General features: G+C 43.8%; 1 protein-coding gene across 4 annotated transcripts in view; it reads right to left on the reverse strand.

The window, feature by feature from the left end:
* The window catches only part of LOC132883352 (spectrin beta chain, non-erythrocytic 1-like), a 202,851-nt gene that overhangs the window by 23,758 nt on the left and 152,291 nt on the right, over positions 1-26,802 (reverse strand). For all 4 annotated transcript variants that reach the window (XM_060916867.1, XM_060916869.1, XM_060916865.1 and 1 more), the window contains 4 exons: positions 16,463-16,667; positions 11,732-12,106; positions 11,355-11,599; positions 8,331-8,469 (listed from right to left, as the gene is read on the reverse strand). In XM_060916867.1, the coding sequence (XP_060772850.1) occupies positions 8,331-8,469; positions 11,355-11,599; positions 11,732-12,106; positions 16,463-16,667 (964 nt within the window). The remainder of the gene's footprint in view (positions 1-8,330; positions 8,470-11,354; positions 11,600-11,731; positions 12,107-16,462; positions 16,668-26,802) is intronic.

The following is a 26,802-nucleotide window of genomic DNA, read 5'->3' on the forward strand; positions in this document are numbered from 1 at the left end:
GGAGAAAGACGCACGTTGGCAGTAAGTTTGTCTTGCAACCTGAAAAAAACGTAAGCGCCCGTAGAGTTTGTTTGACATGACAAAGAACCTCTGCGGCCGGTCTGCGGCCAGTCTACGGCTCGAAAATCAGCACGTCACACGCGCGCCCTCCGTGCGTTTCTTGCGTTTTTTGCACGTAGACCGGCCATAGGAGCATGTACGGCGGGTTGTGACCTAGGCTTTAGGCAGTCACAACTCACATCATCCTTGCAGGTTTCCTCTTCTGTCATCCGCAGTAACTTCGTTGTGGATGCTCGTACAACTCTGCGCCGTTGTTTCAGTCTCTGTAAATGCTCCGACATTTTCTTTGGCTCTTCTTTGGCTAGTTAGGTAGTTGCAGCTATCAGCTAGCTTTATATTAACCTTCTCTTCCAGGGTTTTCAGCACCAAAAAAAACGTGGGAACTTGGCTGTAACTTCTACAAAAAAGACCGAGACACCACATTGAGTCTGAACCTTTACTTAACAATTGCACATCATTAACTTTCAGCACACAACAACCTTTTCTCACTCATGCCAGTTCCTTCCCTGTGTCCGAAATCACCCCCTACTCACTATATAGGGCACAATATAGTGAGGACACCATTTTGTAGTGCTGTCCGAAATGATAGTGAGGATTTTTTTTTAAAATCAACCTTTATTATAAGAATAAGTCAAACAAAACATGGCACTTACAAACGTTGCAACCATAACAGGCCTAGCTGAGCATGGGAGACAAATACAAAACACAAACGCAACAGAAATAAATAAAACAAAAACTTTAATGTAATGAAAAAATACATAAGGAAGACCGGGCTCATCTTACCTAAAGTAGAATCAGTCAACTTATCAAATAGAGAAAATAATTTTGAAGCTTTTTTCCTCATTTAATATTGACAGGGACTTACTCAGTAACTTCAATTCATTCTTCAGATTATTTAAGCAGAGTTTAGTTTTGAAAAACGTACATTTGTGGATGATGAATTTGCACAGCAGCAATAAATTATTGATCATAAAATCCAGGTTACAATTTGTAGTAAAAATACCAAACTTGACATTTTTCTCTGGGAATGGTGACTGTTCAATTCCCTTGGACTGCAGCCAGCTCCGCATCTCATTCCAGAAATGGGATACTGAATCACGGGAAACACAGATGCTCTAAACATTCAATTTCCCTTTCACAGAAAACACAGCTGTTAGCATCCAAGTTAAATTTAAATCTTAAGAATTCGTTTGTTGGATAAATCTCATTAAGAATTTCGAAATTCACTTCTTTCACCTTGGGGGGAGAGGGAACGAAATATATCCTTTCCGTATTCTCAACTTTTCCTGCTTCAAATTCTTTTAGAATATAATTTCTTTTCACTGGGTTGAGAAAGTAGTTTTTAAACAAAACATTCCTTATGACTTTGTTTGTACATTAAAGCCCAGCGCACACGGGTGATTTTCTGTTGCTTGGTCGCGCAACTTTTTGACGCAAGCGAAAAATCGTTTCGTGGGCGGATATTTGCGACGGTGATTTTTTTTGTTGCTTGCGACAGATCGCTGACTTGTTAGAGATATTGCCACATGTGTTTTTGCGATAACGAAACGATCACCTCCAAAGGCTAAGCCAATCCTTGCCTGTGAAGTAGTCATGTGATTTCCATGTGATTTGCATCCCCCTCCCCAAATCGCCCACTGGTTGCAGATAACATGCACATGAGGGGGAAACTTGTATCCAAAAATCGCAATATGCATGTGATGGAAAATCACCCGTGTGCGCTGGGCTTTAGAATCACAAACACCTTCTATGCAGAGCTGTCTCAGTCCAGAACTATTTGACCATAACAGCCATTCTTTGACCACTGATTTGAGAGGGATGAGACTGACTTTTATCATTCTATTGTAATTCTTAACAGTGCATTGGAGCTGGAGCTTCTGGCAAAATTCTTCATGCTGTAACAAATTTCCGCCGTCATCCATGAAATGGACTACAGCCCCAATCCCCTTACATTTCCATTCCTCTATAAACACTGATTTCTTTTTTAACAGAATATATCTATTATTCCAAACAGGCGTGTTATGTGGTGTGAAGTTGTGTTTGCAAATTAGCTTCCAATAGAGGAGTAAACTTGATGAAAAAACGAGAGTTTAACTGGCAATGAATTACATTCAAAATCACAACACAATAGAAAATCTATTCCACCCATCTTTTGAAAAACTAAGTTGGGAACAATGAACCAGGAGGAGTGCTGGTTCAACCTAAAGGACTTCAGCCATTTCAGTTTTAAGATGCCATTCCAGAGTTGGACAAAGTACCCAAGTTCATTACTTAAGTCAAAGTACAGATCCCACTGGTCAAATGTTACTCCGATACAAGTGAAAGTTGTCCAGTCAAATATTTACTTAAGTACTGAAGTACTTGCTTATACTCAAGTATTAAAACTACATTTTCTCTCAATGCATTGTTGTATTATTGCCACAACGCTTACGTATAAAACCTAATGCCTCTGAAGCAACTGACTGGATTTACTGACTAACTTTTAGAACCTGTAGAATAAATGCTTGGTAGGACGTTACAAAATGAAACACAACTGAACTGAAAAACAGCCAGTCGTTTTTTTTTTTTAAATTGTAACACTCCTCCCCACCCCTACAAAGCAGCATGGTAGTGTTCGGACCCAGCTCTGGCAGTGTGTGCACACATGTATGTGTATGTTAATCAGGAAGACAGTGGAATAGCTGTAAATGCAGCTTGCTCAGAAAATAAAACGTACAATCCAACTTGATTAAAACCCAGATCCACACCTCGAGGTTAATAACTGCCCAACAGCAACACTGCTTTAAGCAAGACCAAAAAAAAAAAAAAGGAAGCCCATCATCTGACATCAAAACAAAAACTTCCAGCAATTTGTTATGACTGATGAGTACAATACTGTCCATCTCACAGGTCTCATGTGTGTGTGCGTGCGCGCATGCATAAGTATATGTATTCATTCTGCCTGTGGAATCATGGTGGTTTATCGTTAAGCTAGCTAGTCAGTGAAGCTCCACCTGATGCTAGCAAAATCTTTTCAAACTCTAAATCATATTGGTAGCTAACGTTACTAGAAAAGAAAGATTTCTACATTTTGTTTATTTGGCAAGATTATCCTAAAACATTTCTGAAAGCACTTCAGATAAGTTAACGTTATTCATGTTAGCATAGCTCCATTTTTACATGTTAACTATGGCTACGTTCACACTGCAGGCTGAAGTGACTCAAATCCGATCTTTTCGCCCATATGTGACCTGTATCCGATCTTTTATTGACAATATGAACGACACAGATCCGATTTTTTCAAATCCGACCCAGGCCGTTTGGATATGTGGTCCTAATTCCGATTCCTATCCGCTCTTTTCATATGTGACTTCAGTCTGAACCGCCAGGTCGCATTCATCCGACTTACACGTCATCAACAAGCCACAAACGTCACTATTCTGCGCTGAAGTAGGCGGCGGGTCTCTCAAAAAAAGTTACAACAACATGGCGCATAATCACGGGCGCAGATAGAGGGTGGGAGTCGTCCCACCCAGATTTAAATTCACCTCGTTCGGTCCCCCCCACTTATAGGGAGGAAAAAACGTCTATGCTGTCTTTCTTTGCATAAGGCAAACCTCACGGAAAAATCAAAAGACTAATTACCATTCGGTTTATTGAGGTGCACAGCAGTGTATACATAGTTGCAACAATTCACATAAAACAAAACAAAGACTGATATTTGGTTGGTTGAGCTGTGCAGACTGCACAGGTTGCGAGCTCGAGCTTGGTTGCTATGGTAACCCACAACAAGTTTGACAGGCATATCGGGGTTGGTTTGCTGGCAGCTTTGTCCCCCCCAGTTTTTTGTCCCCCCCCACTTCAAAAAACGTATCTGCGCCCCTGTGCATGACATCAATGCGAGGGACGCTTCGGGCTGTGAAGGTTCTGAATCTTCTCAATGGAAGGACACAGAGGTTAGGGAGCTGATTTCCATTTGGGGGGATACAGCTATTCAAGCTAGATTGGATGGGTCATACCGCAACCGGGTGGTTTTACTTCCGTAAACACTGGCCATGCTCACTGCGTGTGACGTCGTCGTATCCTGCAATGCGCATGTGGAACACTTTTAGGTCGCTTTTCGTTCATACTGAGGATCACATACAAGTCACATATATTTGTTAATGTGAACGACCTCACAAAAAAATCGGATTTCACAAAAAAATCGGAATTGAGCATTAAGCCTTGCAGTGTGAACGTAGCGTAACAGTGTCTAAGTTAACTAGCTATGTATAAACGTGAGCTGTGGACAAGGCTATGGCTACTTGGCGGGCAAATCTATAGAAAGTCATTTGACTAACCAGACTGCATTGCTATTGCAATATTATTGCTAGCTCTAAAAGCACAGACAGCTTCATTACAAGCTTTCTCTTGGAATAAAATGTTTATATCCCTCAATATGCTTCCGCAGGTTGGACGGCGAGTTTTTGGAGGCTGTGATGTGCTTCATTTTAGGCAAACAAAGCAAAGATTTAAAACAAAATGACTATTTCTTTCAGAAAACTGAAACATGGGTTCTAGATAAAGCCAGGAGTGCATGCATAATTTCCCCAGAAGAACCACCTTATTCCATTCTGCCATCAGCTGATCGTGTTCAAATAATGCTGCTGAGAAATCATTGAACTTGATTTTATACAGTCTATGGACGTGACGTAACCCTAGTGATTTACTGATAGGCTCTCAGTGTCACCTGCAAAAAAATCAATCACGTTTTAGAAAAGAAAAGAAAAAAGCATCCATTTTTAAAGCTGCTTCCTAGTAACGAGAACCTTGATAGAAATGTAGTGGAGTGAAAAGTACGATATTTGTCTTTCAAATGTAGTGAAGTTAAAGTCATAATTTTCCAAAAAAACAAAACAAAAAAAAAATACTCAAGTACAGATATTCAAAAAGTGTACTTCTCCATATAAACTTAAAGTGAACATCATTTATAGCTTTGATCATCTTTGGCGATATGGATAAGGAAGACGCTGGGTAAATGAGTCTAGATAAACTGTTCATCTTGGACATTACTCTTCCATTTGTGATTCTGCAGCCATCTGTTTTGAATTGACTTACGTTTTTCTAAGTTATTACAGATATCCTTATTTTCAGTTATTACTTTATCCCTAGATATAACAATCCCCAAGTATTTCACTTCTTAATTTTTATACCATACAATGACTGCAGGGGGCATTCATGTAACAGTATCGTTTCACAGTTATCTAAATGCAATTGTCGGCCTGATGCTTTAGAAAACAAATTAACAGACTGGAGGGCTAGGGGAATTTGATCATTAAAAAAAAAAAAAACTTGTCTCATCTGCCAACTGACTTATTATTTGTTGTCCTGTCACATTTCACCCTTCATTATTATTGTTTTTAATAACATCAATATTATACAATAGTGTACAACTGATGGTCACTAACCAAACAATATATTCCATCATGCATTGTGGTCACGCTGAAAGAAATCAAATCAAAAGCCTCAAACTTGATTGAATAAAAGGCAGCGGCAAAGAAAAAGTATTCAGCCTTGATTTAAAAGAACTGAAAGATGCAGCAGACACAAAGTACTTTGTATTTATTAATGTGGGAAATACGCTCAGTATAATATGGATTTATGACCCACCAGCTGACTGATCTGGCACGTTTTAATTGTGCGAAAGTAATGATGTAAATAACAGCGCAACTGACTATTGTCAGAAGAGTTTTTTTCAAGAGCTCACTATAGTCCTCTATTTAGTAATTCCCTATGTAGTGAGTAGGGAGTAGTGAACAAGTGAGCAATTTCAGACACAGGGCTTCTTTTTTGTTTCCATTTCCTGGATTTTTTACAACACTGCTTTCTGGCACCTTTAACTCCTATCAGAACATTAGTGCCACCTTGTGACATGTATTAGCTACTGCACATGAACGTCAACAGCTCATACCAAACATTCAAACCAAATCAGATCTTCAGTATAGCTATGTCCCAACCACATGAATTTCTGCATCAATGAATCAAAGATACAACAGAGGATAATAAAAATTGAGGGAAGTTGATTTCAGAAAGCGAGCACACCTTGATGAAAAGGCCAAAGTACAAGTTTGTTAATAATCAAGGGCATAACTCTGGGAAAATTTGCCCAAATTAAATGAAATTTCAGTATGCATATAAATGTCATATGAGTGATTCCACGCTTATGGGTACTGAAATGGGGACATGAACTTATTTTTAAAAATTCACCTAAAACCATTTCTTTTTTTTACCATCAGGTCACAAAACATGTAATCTTTAATGAATGATATGTTAAAAGATAACTTTAATTTTCTGAGATGTAATAAAAACATTTATATGCCAAAGTCAGAACGTAACAGAAGTGTTGTGGACATATATATTCTCAATTTTAACAATGTAGAATTACTTTTTGAAACATAGGAAGGTGATGTTTTAGCAAATATAATTAATAAACATGTGTAGTAGAATAAACATACACATTCTTTCAATAAGATTAACATGGTATATAGCTAGATTGTAATTAATTTGTAACAGACGCGAGATGGACAATCGTAACAGAAGTAATGTAACAGACATCATTTTGGAACTCATAGGCTTGACTTTGGCATATAAATATGTTTTTATTACATCTCAGAAAATTAAAGTTATCTTTTAACATATCATTCATTAAAGATTACATGTTTTGTGACCTGATGGTAAAAAAAGAAATGGTTTTAGGTGAATAAGTTCATGTCCCCATTTCAGTACCCATAAGCGTGGAATCACTCATATAACAAAGCCTTTAGCCAAGTTTGGTGAAATTCCTCCACAAATTGTGAGAGGAATTGATTTCAGAAGAACGTACACCCTCACGAAATTGTCAAAGTACAAGATATTTAATCAAAGATCAAAACTCTGGTAAAATTTTCACAAATGAAATTAAATCGCAATATGCGTATTACTGTCATATAACAAGGCCTTTTGCCAAGCTTTGAGAAATTTGTTCAAAAATTGTGAGAGGAGTTGATGTCAGAAGGCAAATGCACCTTCATGAAATTGTGAAAGTACAAAGTTGTTAATCAAGGGCTGTAACTCTGGTAAAACGTGACTGAATTGAACAAAATAACAATATGCGTATTACCGACATATAACAATGCCTTTTACCAAGTTTCGTGAAATTCCTCCAATAATTGTGAGAGGAGTTGATTTCAGAAGGAAAACACACCTTCATGAAATTGTCAAAGTATAATTTTTGTTAATCAAGGGGTGTAACTGTGGGCGGCACGGTGGTGTAGTGGTTAGCGCTGTCGCCTCACAGCAAGAAGGTCTGGGTTCGAGCCCCGTGGCCGGCGAGGGCCTTTCTGTGCAGAGTTTGCATGTTCTCCCCGTGTCCGCGTGGGTTTCCTCCGGGTGCTCCGGTTTCCCCCACAGTCCAAAGACATGCAGGTTAGGTTAACTGGTGACTCTAAATTGACCGTAGGTGTGAATGTGAGTATGAATGGTTGTCTGTGTCTATGTGTCAGCCCTGTGATGACCTGGCGACTTGTCCAGGGTGTACCCCGCCTTTCGCCCATAGTCAGCTGGGATAGGCTCCAGCTTGCCTGCGACCCTGTAGAAGGATAAAGCGGCTAGAGATAATGAGATGAGATGAGATGAGGGGTGTAACTCTGGTAAAATGTGACCCAATTTAACAAAATTACAATATGTGTATTACCGGCATATAACAAAGAGTCCTGCCAAGTTTCGTGAAATTCCTCCATGAATTGGGGGGAGGAGTTGATTTCAGAATGTAAGCACCCTTCCCGGGACTGACGGATGGACAGACAGATGGACGGACATCGCCACGACATAATACCCCTTCGGGCCTTTCGGCCAGCAGGGGGATAATAAAACTGCATTTTGTCAACAAAAATAATTAGAGTATTAACATAATAATGATACACACTGTCAGTTAATAAGAATTCTTTTGATGCCATGGCTTAATGGTTAGAGAAGCAGCTTTGGCACCAAAAGGTTGCCGGTTCAATTCCCTGGACTAACAGGAATGGTTGAAGAGCAAGGCACCTGAACCCCAACTGCTCCCCAGACTGTTCTGGGTACGTTGGATGTCGCTCTGGATAAGAGTGTTTGCTAAATGCTTGTAATATCCTTTTTTTTTTTTTTTTTTTTTTTTTAAATACAACCAAATTCAGCCTACCTTCACAAACTCTCCACTCCACACAGACCATGCTGAAACCATCTACTGCAATAAATTATGACAGACAGTAGAGATACAGAAACAAGTTTTTCCTGACCTCTTCAGAAGCGTAGTGTTTTCGTGAAAGTAGAGTTTTTCCCAACTCGACGCAGGAGGTGAAGCTGTCATTGCGAGCATCGATCTCAGCCTTGATGCCTTGGTGATTGTTCATTAAAAGCTCCACGGATGAAACGTCCCTGAAGAAACACATTCATTTCTTAATTTCACTGTAACGCTCATTTCATTATGCAGTTTTCATAAGGAAATGAATCACTGTTCTTTTTCCAATTAATTCCTCATTAATACTCATTCCTTATTAATGCAAGTGATGTCAAAGTAAAATAGAAACCCGGATGTCAGCCATGTTGGTGGAGATACAAATGTGGGGTCAAGCAACATTCCATGCAAAACAGTCATGCGTGCGCAACTCTTTGTTTTTCCACTGCTTTAAGCGTTCTTTTAGCTATGCCATATATTTATGCTTAGGGTGACCAGACGTCCCGGTTTGACCGGGACAGTCCCGATTTGACCGGGACAGTCCCGATTTGACCGGGACAGTCCCGATTTGACCGGGACAGTCCCGATTTGGGGTTGTGTGTCCCGAGTCCCGACAAAAGTCTGTCGGGACACGGATATGTCCCGGTTTTCGCCACTCGTGACTGAGCAGCGTGGGAATCGTTAGTGGAGAAATGTCTGCATTTACTATTTTGATGAATTGACAGGAATCGCAAACTTTCCTGGTTACTGCCCCCTGGCCCTGTGGCATGGGTGTTTATTTAGCCACATTATTCCAGACAACAGAACGTGTTGCCATGCAACAATAAAATAAACATTAACTGGCACGAATGTTTTTTGTCTAGCAGCAGTAATGCCGCAGCAATTATGCCAAAAAGAAAATGTACCTTTTCCAAAGATTTACAGGGCACCTACCCCTTCCTCCGAGAGGTGCAGAACAATGCACACGAAGCCTACTGCACACACTACGTGCTTTGTTCTTGTACTGAGTTGGGTAGCCTATGTTGCAAATGCTGTGCGCTCCTGTGGGGGCTTTCCTCAGGCTGTCGCCCCTCTCCTCCTTTATTGCTGTTTTGTTTGAGTGTATATTCTCAAATCACTTGTCTCTTTTTTGTTTCTGTTTAACATACCATTCTGACAGTTTGGCCATATTGCTGTGTTGAACAGCTTGTTGCACCTTCCATTAAAGTGTTCACTTTTGTACACATCTTCTTGCTTTATTCATTCAGTTGTGGGGAATGGTTAGTAAGGTTGATTCTGACCTAGGCTACGTTGAGGTCACATATCTACTTTTTAAGTTCATGCTATAGTGCATACAATTTTAGAGATATAGCCTACATGTGCATATGCATTCTTCTTGGTGTTCTCACAAACAGGTGAAATAAATCAGTTTAAATGTGGCCTATGGACATAGCCTGGCCTATTCTCAGCCATTACAAAATCTGTTGTCTGACCATAATTTAACTGATCTGTATACCACTATGCTACTAGATAACAAAATGCCTGTTTGTTTTATTTCATGTGAGATGTTGATAAATGTGAGCTTCAACAAAATAAGAGCACCTCTCTGAGTGTCACGTTTACGTAAAAAAAAAAAAGGTGTGCATGCACGAGCATGGTCACGCGCAAAAGTGTCCCGGTTTCAGACTAGGGAAATCTGGTCACCCTATTTATGCTGTATATGGTTGTGGTCACAACAGTACTCGTGACCGTGGCATGTTCTGATTTTTTAGAATTCCATCCGTGATCCGGAAAGAGGGCAAGGAAACTCTGAGGCTTAGTACGGAGAGGAGACGAGCACGGCTGAACAACATCGGCAGGGCTGATCTAACAGAGGCAAAAACCAAAACAGCTCATGTTTGCAGTAATCATTTTATCTCAGGTGAGATTCTAAATCTTTCTTGATAAGATCATGGAAGAATTTTAGTTTGTGTTGCTAGAATCTTGCTAGAAAATGAGCATTGTCTTGTGATAATTTTAATGCATGTAAGGTACATCAGTTGCCCTCACTTTCATAAAATCTGATGCATTTTTGTTTGGGTGTTCCTTTTCACCAATAAAGACATCCTGTAGAATTTTTTGACCATATTCAAAAGTCTAATGGTGGCACCATGAGGTTCATTTTTTTGCCAAAAAACGCTTATTTTATGTTTTCGCGTAAGGTTTGAATCACGATGTTGGACTCCATTTATTGATTTCTTGTGAGCCAGAGATCATGTTAAGAACCTTTGCAAGGGATTGAGAATCATTAATGTGATTCATAATACATTTGTATTGTTTAAAAGTAGTTGAACAATGATTCAATGAACAGCTAAAACTCAAACTGTGCTTGATAATATATTTAGAATATGTACTAAAAATGTGTATCTAAGATATTTGGTATACTCTATAAGGTGCCATAATGTTTCATGAAAAGTGATCGAAATTTTGTCATAAAAGTCATAAAATAGCAGCTTTTTCCATAACTTTGAGCTCCTGGTGCCACCATTAAACTTTTGAATTTTGTCAAAATATTTCACCCAGTGTGTTTTCTTACCAAAAGGAACATAAAAACAAAAATGCATCATGATTGGAGGAACTTTTCATTTTTAGGGGGCAACTGATGCACCCTAATGTATTACCATTTCGCTTTTAGGAGCGCCAGCAAAATTATACGATAGAAACAAGCCAGACTGGGCACCCACTCAGAAAATGGGCTACATTTTGTCCAAGGTCGGACTTGATTCTTCGGCAGCCGAACCAGATCTGGGTACTCGATGGTCGGTAGACGCGTCTTATCTTCAGAAAATTCTGACTTTTTTAAATAAATGTGAGTTAAAACCACACAGATCTATCTCCTCTTTGTATCGAATCTTTGCTCGAGCATTCAAATCATGGTAATACTGAGAAAATTCAGCATTGTTTGCAGACACGCTTTCAGCGGCTGCCATCCTAGTCGCTTTGTATATTCACCATCATGGCGGACGCTCATGACGTAGCACATTTTGATCATGTGGTTGCAAGTCATCTATATTTTTTTTTTGGGGGGGGATTGTGAGCAGCTCATAGCATAAATCATGCAACATACCTTGGTTTCTCCTGCGCATCAATGAGCCGGATGACATCCTCCATCCAAAGCAGCAGATCACGCACCATGCTAAAGAAGCGGAATTTGTCGTTAGTGTCGATTAGACGCACACGGCGTCCGTCGCACGCTTCCAGCAGAGAACGCCAGGCCTCCAGGACCTCTGCCTCACGCCTCTGGATATCCTCAGCCTTATCTCCTGCGTAGGCTGACTGCAAACGGGCTGCATCCTCCTGCAGCTGCTTAACCTGTCTCACAGATAGCAAAGCACTCCATCCTTTATCTTTTATTTGGCCAAACAAATATATTAAAGCTGCTGGATGCTATCTGTGCTGGAAAAATTCTATTTCAAGAGCCTCACACTGAGAATGCACCCCCACCTGCGTTCCCAAAGCCTGTATGTCGTGTTCAAAGGTGGTGTGCATTCTCTGCAGTGCCTCGACGGTGTTCTGGTCTCTGCCCAGCTCTTCTGGGAGCTTCTTGTTTTTGTCTAGGATACGTCCAAGCACCTCCTTGGCATCATGGTAGAACTTGTGCAGCTCATAGGAGGCAGCCAGGATCTGCGTGCGAGTGTCGATCAACTCCAGCAGGTCAGCCCAAGCCTCGTTGAGCCCATCCTTCCACTCGGCGATGGTGGCGGCGTCTGCGTGACCCGAATTGATCAGTTCGTCTGCCATTTTGTTGACTGCGTCAGCACGCTCCTGGCCGATGTTGCCTGTGTCACGGGCAAACTCTCGGAAACGCTCCTGTAGCATCTGTATTTAAAAAAATAATAAAATAATAATAATAATAATAATAATAATAATAATATCAGAGTGGGGATCACGAAGTAAAGCTTTCATTGATTACGATAAAATGTTTACATTAATACTTAGTCGGTTCATGTATCTGTATATAATTTTGAATATCCCTGAACTTCGGAAACTACAACTTTGCTGTAAACAAGTCTACAGTGTATGCAGTTAAACCCGATCAAAATATAATCCTGATATTTGGCAAAACAATCAGATGTAAACATGATCTTGGAACTAACCAGTTACAAAGCTAACGGATGAGACTCCAAAATTTCCTATATTTATAAGATGCCTATATTTATCATCGAGACTCATGCTTCAAGGTGCACTACAGTGGTGCTTGAAAGTTTGTGAACCCTTTAGAATTTTCTATATTTCTGCATAAATATGACCTAAAACATCAGATTTTCACACAAGTCCTAAAAGTAGATAAAGAGAACCCAGTTAAACAAATGAGACAAAAATATTATACTTGGTCATTTATTTATTGAGGAAAATGATCCAATATTACATATCTGTCAGTGGCAAAAGTATGTGATCCTCTAGGATTAGCAGTTAATTTGAAGGTGAAATTAGAGTCAGATGTTTTCAATCAATGGGATGACAATCAGGTGTGAGTGGGCACCCTGTTTTATTTAAAGAACAGGGATCTATCAAAGTCTGATCTTCACAACACGTTTGTGGAAGTGAATCATGGCACGAACAGAGGAGATTTCTGAGGACCTCAGAAAAAGTGTTGTTGATGCTCATCAGGCTAGAAAAGGTTACAAAACCATCTCTAAAGAGTTTGGACTCCACCAATCCCCAGTCAGACAGATTGTGTACAAATGGAGGAAATTCAAGACCATTGTTACCCTCCCCAGGAGTGGTCGACCAACAGAGATCACTCCAAGAGCAAGGCGTGTAATAGTCAGCGAGGTCACAAAGGTTGAGAACCCCTGTTCTACACCTTTTCTAACCCCTCAAATTCAATGGCAAATGGCAGAGCTACCAGATAATATTGTTGTGGAGGAAATTAGCATGACCTGCTGCAAAATACGTAATGATACTAAAAAGATACAGTGCCTTGCAAAAGTATTCATACCCCTTGAACTTTTTCCACATTTTCCACCTTACAACCACGAACTTAGAAGTTTTTTATTGAGATTTTATGTGATAGACCAACACAGAGTAGCACATAATTGTGAAGTGAAATGAAAATGATAAATGGTCTTCAAAATTTTAAACAAATAAAAATCTGAAAAATGTGATGTGCATTAGTATTCAGCCCCCCTGCGTCAATACTTTGTAGAGCCACCTTTTGCTGCAATTACAGCTGCAAGTCTTTTGTGGTATGTCTCTACCAGCTTTGCACATCTAGACACTGAAATTTTTGCCCATTCTTCTTTGCAAAATAGCTCAAGCTCAGCCAGATTGGATGGAGAGCGTCTGTGAACAGCAATTTTCAAGTCTTGCCACAGATGCTCAATGGGATTTAGGTCTGGACTTTGACTGGGCCATTCTAACACATGAATATTATTTGATCTAAACCATTCCATTGTAGCTCTGGCTGTATGTTTAGGGTCACTGTCTTGCTGGAAGGTGAATCTCCTTCCCAGTCTCAAGTCTTTTGCAGCCTCCAACAGGTTTTCTTCCAGGATTGCCCTGTATTTAGCTCCATCCATCTTCCCATCAACTCTGACCAGCTTCCCTGTCCCTGCTGAAGAAAAGCATCCCCATAGCATGATGCTGCCACCACCATGTTTCACAGTGGGGATGGTGTGTGCAGGGTGATGAGCAGTGTTAGTTTTCCGCCACACATAGTGCTTTGCATTTAGGCCAAAAAGTTCAACTTTGGTCTCATCTGACCAAAGCACCTTCTTCCACATGTTTGCTGTGTCCCCTACATGGCTTCTTATGCCTGTCTTTCAACAATGGCTTTCTTCTTGCCACTCTTCCAAAAAGGCCAGATTTGTGGAGTGTACGACTTATAGTTGTCCTGTGCACAGATTCTCCCACCTGAGCTGTGGATTTCTGCAGCTCCTCCAGAGTGATCATGGGCCTCTTGGCTGCTTCTCTGACCAGTGCTCTCCTTGCTCGCTCTGTCAGTTTAGGTGGACGGCCATGTCTTGGTAGGTTTGCAGTTGTGCCACACTTTTTCCATTTTTGAATGATGGATTGAACAGTGCTTCTTGAGATGTTCAGAGCTTGGGATATTTTTTTATAACCTAACCCTGCTTTAAACTTCTCCAGAACTTTATCCCTGACCTGTCTGGTGAGTTCTTTGGTCTTCATGATGCTGTTTGTTCTTCAGTGTTCTCTAACAAACCACTGAGGCCTTCACAGAACAAGTGTATTTATGCTGAGAGTAAATTATAGACAGTAGGACTCTATTAACTAATTAGATGACTTCTGAAGGCAATTGATTGCACTGGATTGTATTTAGAGGTATCAGAGTACAGGGGGCTGAATACTAATGCACACCACATTTTTCAGATTTTTATTTGTTTAAAATTTTGAAGACCATTTATCATTTTCGTTTCACTTCACAATTATGTGCTACTCTGTGTTGGTCTATCACATAAAATCTCAATAAAAAACTTAAGTTCGTGGTTGTAAGGCGGAAAAATGTGAAAAAGTTCAAGGGGTATGAATACTTTTGCAAGGCACTGTATCATGCATGAGCAAAAGGGACAAAGCTGGTGCAGAACTTGCATTTCAAACCAATTTTACTTTAATGCATTCACTTTTGGCATATTGCTATTTTACAAATTCATAACCGGTCATGGAGAATGGGATGTTAGCTCAAGTTAGCTAGCTGGCTGAAAGACTAACATAGGGATCAATTTATAGGGACAAATTTCTAAATTCATATGTTTAAAATGTATATACTTCTGTGAAGCTGCTTTGCAACAACGTCTATTGTTAAAAGTGCTATACAAATAAAATTGACTTGAAAAAACCTGTAACCATAGAATCTGGGAGCTGGAGTGTCATGCGGGTGTGATCAAGGAGATCAAGGTCAAACCAACCATTCGCATGTTTTAATTCACCTTTTAACTACTAGAGGTCCAATTCTATCCAATGCGTCTTAACATTTCAGAAAGTCTGTGCTGTATTCTTAGAACGAACTAGATAAGGTCTTTCCCAATCTACAGCACCTGACTAGATGCAAATGCACACCCAAGACCTTGTTTATTAACTAGGCATATAACAATATATCGTGTGACGATGAATCGTGATACAAATCTACGATGATTCGAATCAATTAAATTAAAAAAAAAAAAAGAATTGTGATTATCATCAGGCTGCATAATCTCTTAGTTTATCTTAGCTGTGGTCGCATTGTTTCGACAGCAGTACAATAGTGGGAATACCTGTGACTTCACCCTAGGCGGAAGTAACAGCTCTAATGCTGAGAGAAAAAAAAACCCACAAAAAAAATTAAACGTGTGATTGCAATTCTACCCTATTTTTCATGAACTTTTTTCATTTTTAACTAATGGAACATTTTAGTCAATAGGCTATTATATTTTAATCCAACCTTTACATAAATTGGTTTAATTTTTCTTGGTTATTAAGAAAATAAAGCACAAGGTTTTTTTTTTAATTTACAAAAGAAATATTTAAGTTGAAAGCATAGGAAAATAAATCTCTCATGTTTTTGGTAATCACTTTTTTTTCCATTTAATTTTTTTCAAAAATAAATTGAGGAAGTTGAATTGTGCACCAAATACGGTATCATGAATCGAATCAAATTGTGAACTGGGTGAATCGTAACATGCCTAATATTAATAACACACAAGATAGTACATGCCACTTCTTATGCAGAGTTTGGGTTTATAAATAGTGTGAGGAATATTCATTAGGGTGGTTCATTAATATACCCTTCAAACTTTTAAACTCTTTACTTTTACAGTCTCTGCATGTTTTAAATTTTACTTAACTTTTATTCTATTTTATTCTGCTGTTTTTTTTAATTGAACTTTTATTTCATTTTATTATTTTATTTCTACTATTGTTTAATTCTTATTATTTTTCTTCCCCATTTATTTTATGTAATTTTATTTTCTATTGCTTACTGTTTTGCTTTTACTTCTGTAAAGCACATTGAACTGCCACTGTGTATGAAATGTGCTATATAAATAAACTTGCCTTGCCTTCAGACAACTATAGGCATTTCACATATCCTCAGTCCTCAGGCTACATTTAGAAGAGTGAACATCTTTTCTTTTCTCTGTAACCCAAATTTTAATTTACACAGAGCCTTACAAATAAGGCCCGTGGTTGAAATCGCAAAGCTACGGTATGTGCCAGGATATATGTCGGAGGACTTACAGTGACATGCTCGTAATCCTGGCCAAGCTCATGAGAACCCGCCACCACCTCCCTCTCCGCAATCCACTGCTCTAAATCATCCACCTCACGGTTCAGCTGGAACAGGCAGGATCTCTCGTCAAGCTTTCCACGTCTTTCTTCAGACAGGTCCTTCAGACCAGCATACAGCTTATCCACTTGAGACTGTCGCATGCTGATTCTCTCACTAATGAATGAGAAAATAACCAACTTAGTTTATCAGGATCAAAACTTTTAGAAAACCATAAGGATAGCCGATTTAAACCTTTAACATATTTAGAATAAATTATTAATTTAAACCTGTGGAAAAGCATTGATGTGTCTCAGACAAAACAAGATGAACTGGGAGCTACTGCTCACTTATGTATCCCCCCCCGCTCTCGCTTATATCAGAATGCAAACAATCGAAGGAATAGGACACTTATTATGAATGCTGACTTCATAATTCACCCTGAAACAAGTAAAGAGCAGTGTTTTCCCCAGGGATTTCAAATAGCATCCTGGTAAACTGTCATTTTGAAATAGCATTTTGCTTCTTGAAATAGCGTCAAAATCCACCCTATACGTTTCGTAAATATATTTAGTCTGTAAAACAGGAAGTTGATGTGAGACAGACCTGAAAACAGTATACACAGTATAGAACCCCAAGCTGAAGCTCGGCACCAAATATCATGCAGCTGTGATTTGTAGTTGCTGAGAAAAGTGTTATAAAAATTTTGTAAATCCACCCTATGTTTCGTAAATGCATTCCATCGGTAAACAGGAAGTCGATGTGTGACAGACCTGAAAACGGTATACATGGTATAGAACCCCAAGCTGAAGTTTGGTACCAAGTGGCTATGATTTGTAGTTGCTGAGGAAAGTGTTCCGAAAATTTTGTAAATCCACACTATGTTTTGTAAATACATTCAGTTGGTAAACAGGAAGTTGATGTGCAACAGACCTGAAAACGGTACACATGGTATAGAATCCCAAGCTGAAGCTCAGTACCAAATACCAAGCAGTTGTGCTTTGTAGTTGCTGAGAAAAATGTTACGGAATTTTTTTTAATCCACGCTATGTGTTTCGTGAACACATTCCATTGGTAAACAGGAAGTCAATGTGCCACAGACCTGAAAATGGTATACACAGTATAGAACCCCAAGCTGAAGTTGGTATCAAGTGTCTATGATTTGTAGTCGCTGAGAGAAAGGGTATTTTGGATGGACGGAGATATGGACGGACAGAGGTAAACCAGTATACCCTCCCTCCCTCCTTCGGAGCGGGGGTATAATTAGCCAAAACACCAAACTCAGTGCATCAGTCATTAGTGACCTGGACTCTTTTTTTTTTTTTCTTCTTCTTGTTAATCCTGCCATCCTTTACACCCAGGGACGTAGCACAAAACTATATATGAGCAGTCTCATATATCCCTATATATGAGCAGTCTCTGTGGGCCCCCTTACTCTTGATACTTTTTCTAAGTGCTTGTGTACAATGGCATCATAATATGACAAGTCAAGTACACTAAGAAAATTGCCATTATTGACATCATTTAAATTTGAGGTTTTGCCTCTGAAGGCAAGATTTCTTGAAGCCAAATGTAGGGTCACATCCAAAAGCCTCTGGAAAATCATTTCATTCATCTCCACTGCTGTCTGCAGTTGTTTTTGAAGGTGACCAAACAAACAATTCCAGTTGCTTCCAATAATGAGAGATGAAAGCTTTTCCATTTTACACAGGACTTCTTCTGGGGCAAATACACTGATCAGCCATAACATTATGGCCACTGACAGGTGAAGCGAATAACATTATGTTGTTACAATGACACCTGTTAAGGGGTGGGATATATTAGGCAGCAAGAGAACAGTCAGTTCTTGAAGTTGATGTGCTGGAAGCAGGAAAAATGGGCAAGGATCTGAACAACTTTGACAAGGGCCAAATTGTGATGGCTAGATGACTGGGGCTGAAGAACAAGAGCAGCTACTGTAGCACAAACTGCTGAAAAAGTTAATGCTGGCTAAAACAGAAAGGTGTAGTATCAGAAAGGTTAACTTTTTCAGCAGTTTGTGCTACAGTAGCTCTTCTGTGGGATTGGACCATATGGCCATATAGCCTTCGTGCCCCATGCAAATCAATGAGCCTTTGATATCCATGATCCCGTCGCTGGTTCACTGGTTGTCCTTCCTTGGACCACTTTTGGTACTAGTGGTTAGTACCTCTATTTTACTTTAACCTTTACATATAAAGTCTAAATTCCTTTCCACGCCATGCAATCGGGCGATGCCGATCTCTGTTTCCATAGCCCTCGGTCTCTTGCCTATACAGCTAGGGTTACAGTGAGGGTGGGGGGCAGTCCTCTGGTAACCATGAAAGTTTGACTTCCAGATGGCAGTAGGTACCATTTTTATGATGGTCTTTGGTGTGTTCGACATGTCTTTCTTGTGGTCTGACCACGAGTAGAACTCACGATCTCCTGATCAAGAAGCAGACACGCTAACCACTAGGCCAACTTGCGGTCATTAACCTTTACATTATCTCATCTCATCTCATTATCTCTAGCCGCTTTATCCTGTCCTACAGGGTCGCAGGCAAGTTGGAGCCTATCCCAGCTGACTACGGGCGAAAGCCTTTACATTATTTAATTATTATTGGTTATTAAGAAAATTAAGCTTTTTTTAAACAAAAGCAATATTTAAGTTGATAAAGAAAGGTACTAACCACTGTATACCAGGAACACCCCACAAGATGTGCCATTTTGGAGATGCCCAGCCCCAGTCATCTAGCCATCACAATTTGGTCCTTGTCAAAGTCACTCAGATCCTTACGCTTGCCCATTTTTTCTGCTTCCAACCTATCAACTTCAAGAACTGACTGTTCTCTTGCTGCCTAATATATCCCACCCCTTAACAGATGCCATTGTAATAATGAGATATTTAAATAATATTGGTTGGCTTTTTTACGTGGTATATCAGATATATTCCATTTAGCTAGCATGATACTGAACAAGTCGAGTTCAACATCATGCTAGCTGAATGGAATATATCTGATATACCACACAAAAAGGCCAGCCAATATTATTATTAATTATATAGACACATTCCTTTTGGGTGTTCGACACGTCTTTCTCTTTCAAAATTCTCTCAAAATCTTCCGTATTTAACAAAGCAAACCTGGTGGTCATACTTGTTTACAAATTGTCACATTTGCTCGCTAGCGCTTTAAGTTTTACAACATGACGTCACACGTCAGAGATGTCTTGACAACCATGCAATATCGTAAACCATATTCAACGCTCATTCGCAATTGGGCAGAGCGATGTAATACATGTAGGATAAGCGATATGCTAACAATATTGCATGCTATCGAACCAAATGAATGAAACCAGCTAGAAGGGAATAGAACACATTTTTATTCCATCGAAAAAGTGTCCTGTATGTATAATAATCAATGTTATGGCTGATCATTGTATGTTTTATGTTCTGATAGTTTTCTGTACATTTTTAGCCATTTAATATTCTCCAACTTAAATCCATCTTTGCTGTTCAGAGCATTTTTGGATGGTTGTGTCTGCTCATGAGAGAACAGAAGGCAGGGAATGCAGTAGACAGCCTTGGCACTCTCACTATAAATAAGCCAATCTCTTTTCATTCTCTCACGCCCATTGGCTAACTTTACACACTCACGATAATTTGGGAATTTTTGCCATCCATATATTTGGGTACCATTTTAGTCATGTTTTTTTTTTTTCTGCACCATTTGCCAGCTTGCAAACAATTCTGTCTCTCTATTGATTAGTTAGCCTCTCTGGCCCAAGTCCTGGGTCCCCTGGCAAATACTTTTCTGCATTGCCCTCACTTTCCTCCCCTTCCTCTTCTGTCCTCTGATCATCTTCCTCAACACCCTCGCAGGAACCTTCACGTCCCTCGCTCTCTTTACTTCAATCATCCTCCATTCCAACATCTTGCTCACTGTCTGCAACATGGACAGACCTCTCTACAAGCATGAAGCATACTTTGATACTAGTATCTTAACCTGCGTATAGTCCAACATACAATAAAATCAAGTAGCCTCCTTAGCTCCCTTCAGCTGAAAATGCTACAAATGATTGCTTGGGTTAAGGTTCAGTTGCCACTACATGAGCTCATCTTGGTCTCACATTATCAGTAACATTGGATGATGAGGGACCTGCTGCTTCACTTTCTGAGGCGGTTTCTGAAACTAAGGACTGTGTTTCGTTGTGTTTTTAGCTTTGCAAGGAAATTTTGATCGCTACAATGGCACATGATATATGATTTATTTCATGTTACAGCCTTCAAATGCAAATATGCTCCAAGCTAGATTCCTGACTTAATACTGTCAATCCAAATAACAACTGCTGATATTAGTTAACGTTATTTTAAAGGTAGACTGCCTTTCAGAATTTAAGTGTAGGTCATTAAAAAAAAAAAATTTCCCCCGACACCCAATTATTTTTCTTTAGTGGACCGAAAGCTACTGAATTCGAATCACAGACTTCCAATTTTATGTTTTTTTTTAAAAATAGAACAATTAATGAATTTAAGGCTACATGGCCCTAAATTTGTCACCATTTTTTCTTGCTTCACCATGACGCAAAACAGACTACGTCATGCATGACGTGGTGGGCTTTCCCCATTCATGCAAGGCATTGTGGGATACAAATTTGAAGCAGGAGAGAAAAACAGAGGACGCGAATGAAACGTGAAAGACCGACTACAGTAACAAAAAGTGAGAAGACGTTATGTTGCGAAAGAAAGGAAACGCAGGACCAAACTAATAAATATTGGCACTCAGCAAGCACCTCAGTGTGATCAGCTGTTCGTTTAGTGACAGAATGATGGAACTTTCAGTGCACGGTCAAGGTAAACCTGTAGATGGCAGTAATGCAACACTGTGGATACCAGCTGCCATAAAACCCAAAAGAAGAGGCAGCAGGTAAACCGAGGGTTATGTATATAACCGCGGTTCTATGAGTTTCGGATGACCGCCAGAGGCGGTGCTTTCAGCACATGGATATCCATCACACGAACGTGCAGGTCGAGTAATAGTAACAACAAAGTCACGTGTGACCTGGGTGACGTCACCCCGTGACCCCGGCATAAAAGACCGGTAAACCCAGGAAGTGACCTCTTGGCAAATCTTCTCGTGTACACTCCGAGTGACTGCCAAGCTCTGGCGGTCATCCGAAACTCATAGAACCGCGGTTATATACATAACCCTCGTTCTATTTCGTTTCTACTGACCGCCAGAGGCGGTGCTTTCAGCACATGGATGACTAATACCAACCAGGTCATGAGGAGTGCCTACCCGTACCCAGTGCTGCTGCGACGGGCCTGGAATGACAGCCGTCGCCACAGGATTATGTGGGACGACATTAAGACGGTAAAACCTGGTGAAGGTGCAGCTGGAAGCCCAGGAGGCTGCGCTGCATATATGTCTGAAAGGGGCACGCCCTTCAGTGATGCCCATGAGGCCACCACGCCCCGTGCAGAGTGCGCCCTGACAGCCGGAGGAATCGGGAAGCCACTGTGCCTGTAGGCATGTAATATGGCCTCGACTATCCACTTGGATAGCCTCTGCTTAGAGAGCGCCAGACCCCTCGTCGGTCCTGTGTGGCACAGAAACAGGGCGTCACTCCTACGGAAGCCCTCTGTACGCGACACGTACACCCTGAGGGCGCGAACTGGGCACAAAAGTTCCGACCTCTCACCATGGCCCGCCTCGAACGCCGCAAGGCTAAGGGGCTGGTTGACGAAGGTAGCAGAGAGGGTCTTCGGGAGGAAAGAGGGGTTAGGCCACAGGGTGACCCCACTGTCGCCGGAGTGCCACTGCAGGCACTCCCCACTGACTGACAACGCGTGTAGTTCCCCGACGCGCCTCGTTGATGTAATGGCCAGAAGAAAGGCAGTCTTCAGGGAGAGCCCTGAAACGTCTGCCGTGAGCAGGGGCTCAAAACGGTGCGTCGCAGAGAGCCTGCAGCACCAAGTGAAGGTCCCATGTGGGTACCCGGCTCCGTCGGGGGGGTCTCAACCGGAGAGCACCCTTCAAGAAACGTGCCACCAAGGCGTGGGACCCCACGGTCCTTCCCCCAACTCTGGCATGCTGAGCAGAGATGGCAGCTGCATAGACCTTGATGGTGGCAGGGGTAAGACCCTTATCAAGGCAGAGACTGGCGGAACAGTCGAATGGTCGGCAGGGGGCAGCATGTAGGCTCCTCCCCCCGAGTTAAGCACCAGTTGGAGAAAAGCCTCCATCTGTTGGCATAGAGGGCATTGGTGGGGGGTGCCCGAGAGCTTGCAATGGTATTGACCACTGCCGGCTCACAAGGACCTCGCAGGGGGTCCGGCCCTTCAGCGGCCATACCCAGAGCTGCAGACGGGCTGGATCCGGGTGCCAGATCTGCCCTCCCAGCTGTGATAGCTGGTCAGTCCTCACTGGCAGGCACCAGGGGTCGCTGTTCAGAAGTTGCAGCAACTTGGGAACCACACTCGGCCCGGCCACCGGGGGGGCGACAAGCAGCAGCCCGTGGTGGTCCATCGCAACCCTGTGTAGGGTTGGCACGATCAGCAGCAGAGGGGGGGAGGCATACAGCAGTTGCCTCGGCCAAGCATGCGCCAGCGCATCCTAGCCCAGGGGACTGGGGCCGTGGAGGCTGAACCACAGAGGGCAGTGTGTCGACTCCTGGCAGGCAAAGAGGTCCACCTCTGCCCTGCCAAAACGTTCCCAGATGGCGAGAACCACCGCTGGGTTGAGTCTCCATTCCCCGGGATCAGGGTCCTGGTGGGACAGCAGATCCGCTGCCCTGTTGGCAGTGCCTGGCAAGTACATGGCACGCAGGCTCAAGAGATGTCGATGGGCCCGCCGAAGTTGGCCGGCCACTTCCAAGCACTGGAGGGACTTGGTGCCTCCCTGGTGGTTGACGTAGTACACTACCGTAGTGTTGTCTGTCCACACCAGAACGTGTCTGCCGGCCAGGCTTGGGAGGAAGTGCTGTAGGCCGAGGGACACAGCCCGTAGTTCCAGCACGTTGATGTGCTGCTGTCGCTGCCCTGGACTCCAGTAGCCTCCGACGGTCCGGCATTGCCAGACTGCACCCCAGCCTCCCAGGGAAGCATCCGTGGTGATGACCTCCCTCCGGGAGGGGATAGCCGCCAGCGGAGCACCCCGCAGAAGGTAAGCCCTCCTCCTCCATGGACGGAGGAGCCTGAAAAAAGTATCCGTCGCCTTCACGAGCCTGTGCCTGTGCAGCACCGGGTGGAGGTGGAGACCGTTGAACCACCTCTGAAGCGGCGTAAGTCCAGAAGTCCCAGCGGGACCAGAGAGGAGGCTGCCGTAAGCATGCCCAGCAGGCGCTGAAAGGTCTTCAGGGCGAGTGACCTACCCCGTCCGAAGCGGCCAAGCAGTAGGCGGATGTTGTGGATCCTGGTCTGGGAGGGAGTTACCATCAACGACCTCGAATCCAGGTGCATGCCCAAGAAAGTCGTCTCCTGGCTGGGCACCAGCGAGCTCTTCTTGTAATTCACCCTGAGCCCCAGCTCTACGACATGCGAGAGCACAGTCGCGATGTTGGTGCGGGCCTGAGCTGCTGACCGTGAACAGACAAGCCAGTCGTCCAGGTAAGGCAGGACACGCAAACCCCTTGCCTGAAGTAGTGCCGATGCCGCTGCCGCACACCCGGTGAACACACGGGGTGCCAGCGATATCCCAAAGGGCAGAACATTGAACTCGAAAGCCTGGCCCTCGAAGGCAAACCGCAGGAACTGCCTGTGGTGTGGCACAATGGGAGCATGGAAGTAGGCGTCTTTCAGGTCGATGGTGGCAAACCAGTCGCCCGCCTGGATGTGGTGTAAGACATCCACTGTACGCAGCATGCGGAATCTCATGGTCCTCAAGTGGGAATTGAGGGACCTCAGGTCGAGGATTGGGCGGATACCGCCGTCCTTCGGAACCAGAAAATACCTGGAGTAGAACCCACCTTGCTGTCTCTGCCTGTCGACGGGAGAGACTGCTCCTTTCTCCAGGAGGGTGGTGATTTCCTGCCAGGGGACGAGGGACTTCCCCGGATGGCTCACGGTGGTGTGTTTGACCCCATAAAACGTGGTGGACGGCGGCAGAACTGGATGCGGTAACCCTCGGTGAGGGTCACCAGCACCCAGGGGTCAACACTCTCCAGCTTTGGAGCTGTTCGCTGGAAAAGCGGCCAACCGCCGGCGCGCTGATGTCAGCGCCGTCCAGAGTGCCCCCGTCGGTCACCATGGGGGCGACGAGGAGTGGACTGGGTGTAGGGGGCGGCACCGCGGGTCCGGGAGGTGGTGGGGCGGCGAAAGTCATCAACCCGTCTGGTCTCCTGGCGGGTGCGTGGCCGAGACAGAGTCGGTGTGGGCCCCCTGAAGGACTGGGCAGCATTGCCATGGTGGTGGCCTGGTGGGGGCCAGCGAACTGCTGTTACGCCTAGATGACCTGGGCACTCCGATCCAGGGCTTGCTGAGTGGCTTCGCCAAACAGCTCCCCGGGGACAACAGGGAGAGTGTGCAGCACACGCCGGTCGGGCTCGGCCAGAGGGGACTGTGCCCGCCATATCTGCTGGCGACCGAGGGTGAGATACGACACCAGCCGACCCAGTTCCCGCGACGAGTAGGCAAAGGCCTGGAGCCGCGTCACACAGCTCCCGTGATGCCGCGCTCGTCCCCTCCAGCGTCTGGGGGTCCATGACACCTGGCTGGCAGAAGGGAACTTAAATAGGGCGAGAACGCTCCAAGTAAGTAGCCCAAAATAAACTATCAGGCGGAAATAAAAAATAAACGACCGGGCGAACACACCCGTGGTCGGGAATATTAACAAGGATGGCGCCGTGCGCTACAGAACTGATAAACAGCGGCGAGAAACGCCGCTTTAATTTAAATGAATGAAGACCGCTTACCTGAGCGACAACAAACCGGCCTCCAGCAGCGAGGACACGCCTCGGAGGGCTAGTCAGCTAACTCCACCGAGCGAGAGCGCTCAGCTTAACGGAGTAACAACCAATACGAATATAACACACAAGACAGCCGGCCCGTGAGCAGGCCGGAGACAAGGCTACACAAAACAAGCGGTTGATAATATTAACAAGGATAGGCACTGTGCGCCACAGAACTGATAAACAGCGGTGAGAAACACCGCTTTAATTTGAATGAATGAAAGCCGCTTCTCAATGTTGGGCATCTGCAGGAGGCCATAGGTAGGGGTGTCCTGCATTGCCGCCAGGGCCCTGCAGTCACTAGGGAGGTGGGAAGGCATCTAGGGTCCGCCCAACACCTCTGTAACTCCTCGATGTATGAGGCCGAGGGCGGAACAGACAACGAGGAAGGCTATGTGGGACCTCTGAAGAAAGCACTCTGATGCTGGGCCACCGGTGCGTGTCCAACCCCAGACGGGCCAATGCAGCCCTCAGCGTTGGCTGGATGGATGAGCATCCGCCTTCCGACGCTGCCACGGTGCCATGGCTGGTGACCTGGGAACCGGCCGGAGAGGTGGAGCCGTGACCATCGGACCCACCGCAGTCAAAGCTCTCCGAAGCCCGGATCGACAGTTCATCCAGGCCGCGTGCATCAACGGCCGGTGACAGAAGCGGTGGTGATGGTGAACAGTCGGGCTGCCAGGCAGAAGGGGTGGCTGCGGGAACACTGCCCCCTGTGGCGGAGGCTGAAGATTCGCCAGCAGGGCCTTCATCTCCTCCAGCTCGGTGGACATCACCTCCACCTTCTGAGCCAAATCGCCCGAGCGCTTCTTTTTCGCCTTAGAAGCGAAGACGTGTGGGGGAACCCACGGCGCTTGCTGGGCCCCGCTGCTGCAGCCGACACCGTGTCCTGTCCCCCCGAGGCCCGGGGGATGTCAGACGGAGAATCCGGCCGAGCCAGCCTGGCGGTCCGCGCAGCCACGCTCAGGCACATGCAGTCTGCGCAGGCCATGTCCGTCAGCCCCTGCCGCAGGTGATCAATACCCAGGCATGAGGGGCACTCGCGGTGGCCGTCCTCCGGTTCGAGGGGGACCGGCAGTTGGCGCAGCGAGAGAAGAGGTCCATGACGCCTGGCTGGCAGAAGGGAACTTAAAAAATAGGGCGAGAACACCCCAAGTAAGCAGCCCAAAATAAACAATCAGGCGGTAATGAAAAACGACCGGGCGAACACACCCGTGGTCGGGAATATTAACAAGGATAGGCGCCGTGCGCCACAGCACTGATAAGCAGCGGCGAGAAACACCGTTTTAATTTAGATGAATGAAAACCGCTTACCTGGGCGACAACAAGCCAGCCTCCAGCGGCGAGGACACCGCCCCGGAGGGCT

The sequence above is a fragment of the Neoarius graeffei genome, chromosome 3, assembly GCF_027579695.1.
Source record: "Neoarius graeffei isolate fNeoGra1 chromosome 3, fNeoGra1.pri, whole genome shotgun sequence".
NCBI lineage: Eukaryota > Metazoa > Chordata > Actinopteri > Siluriformes > Ariidae > Neoarius > Neoarius graeffei.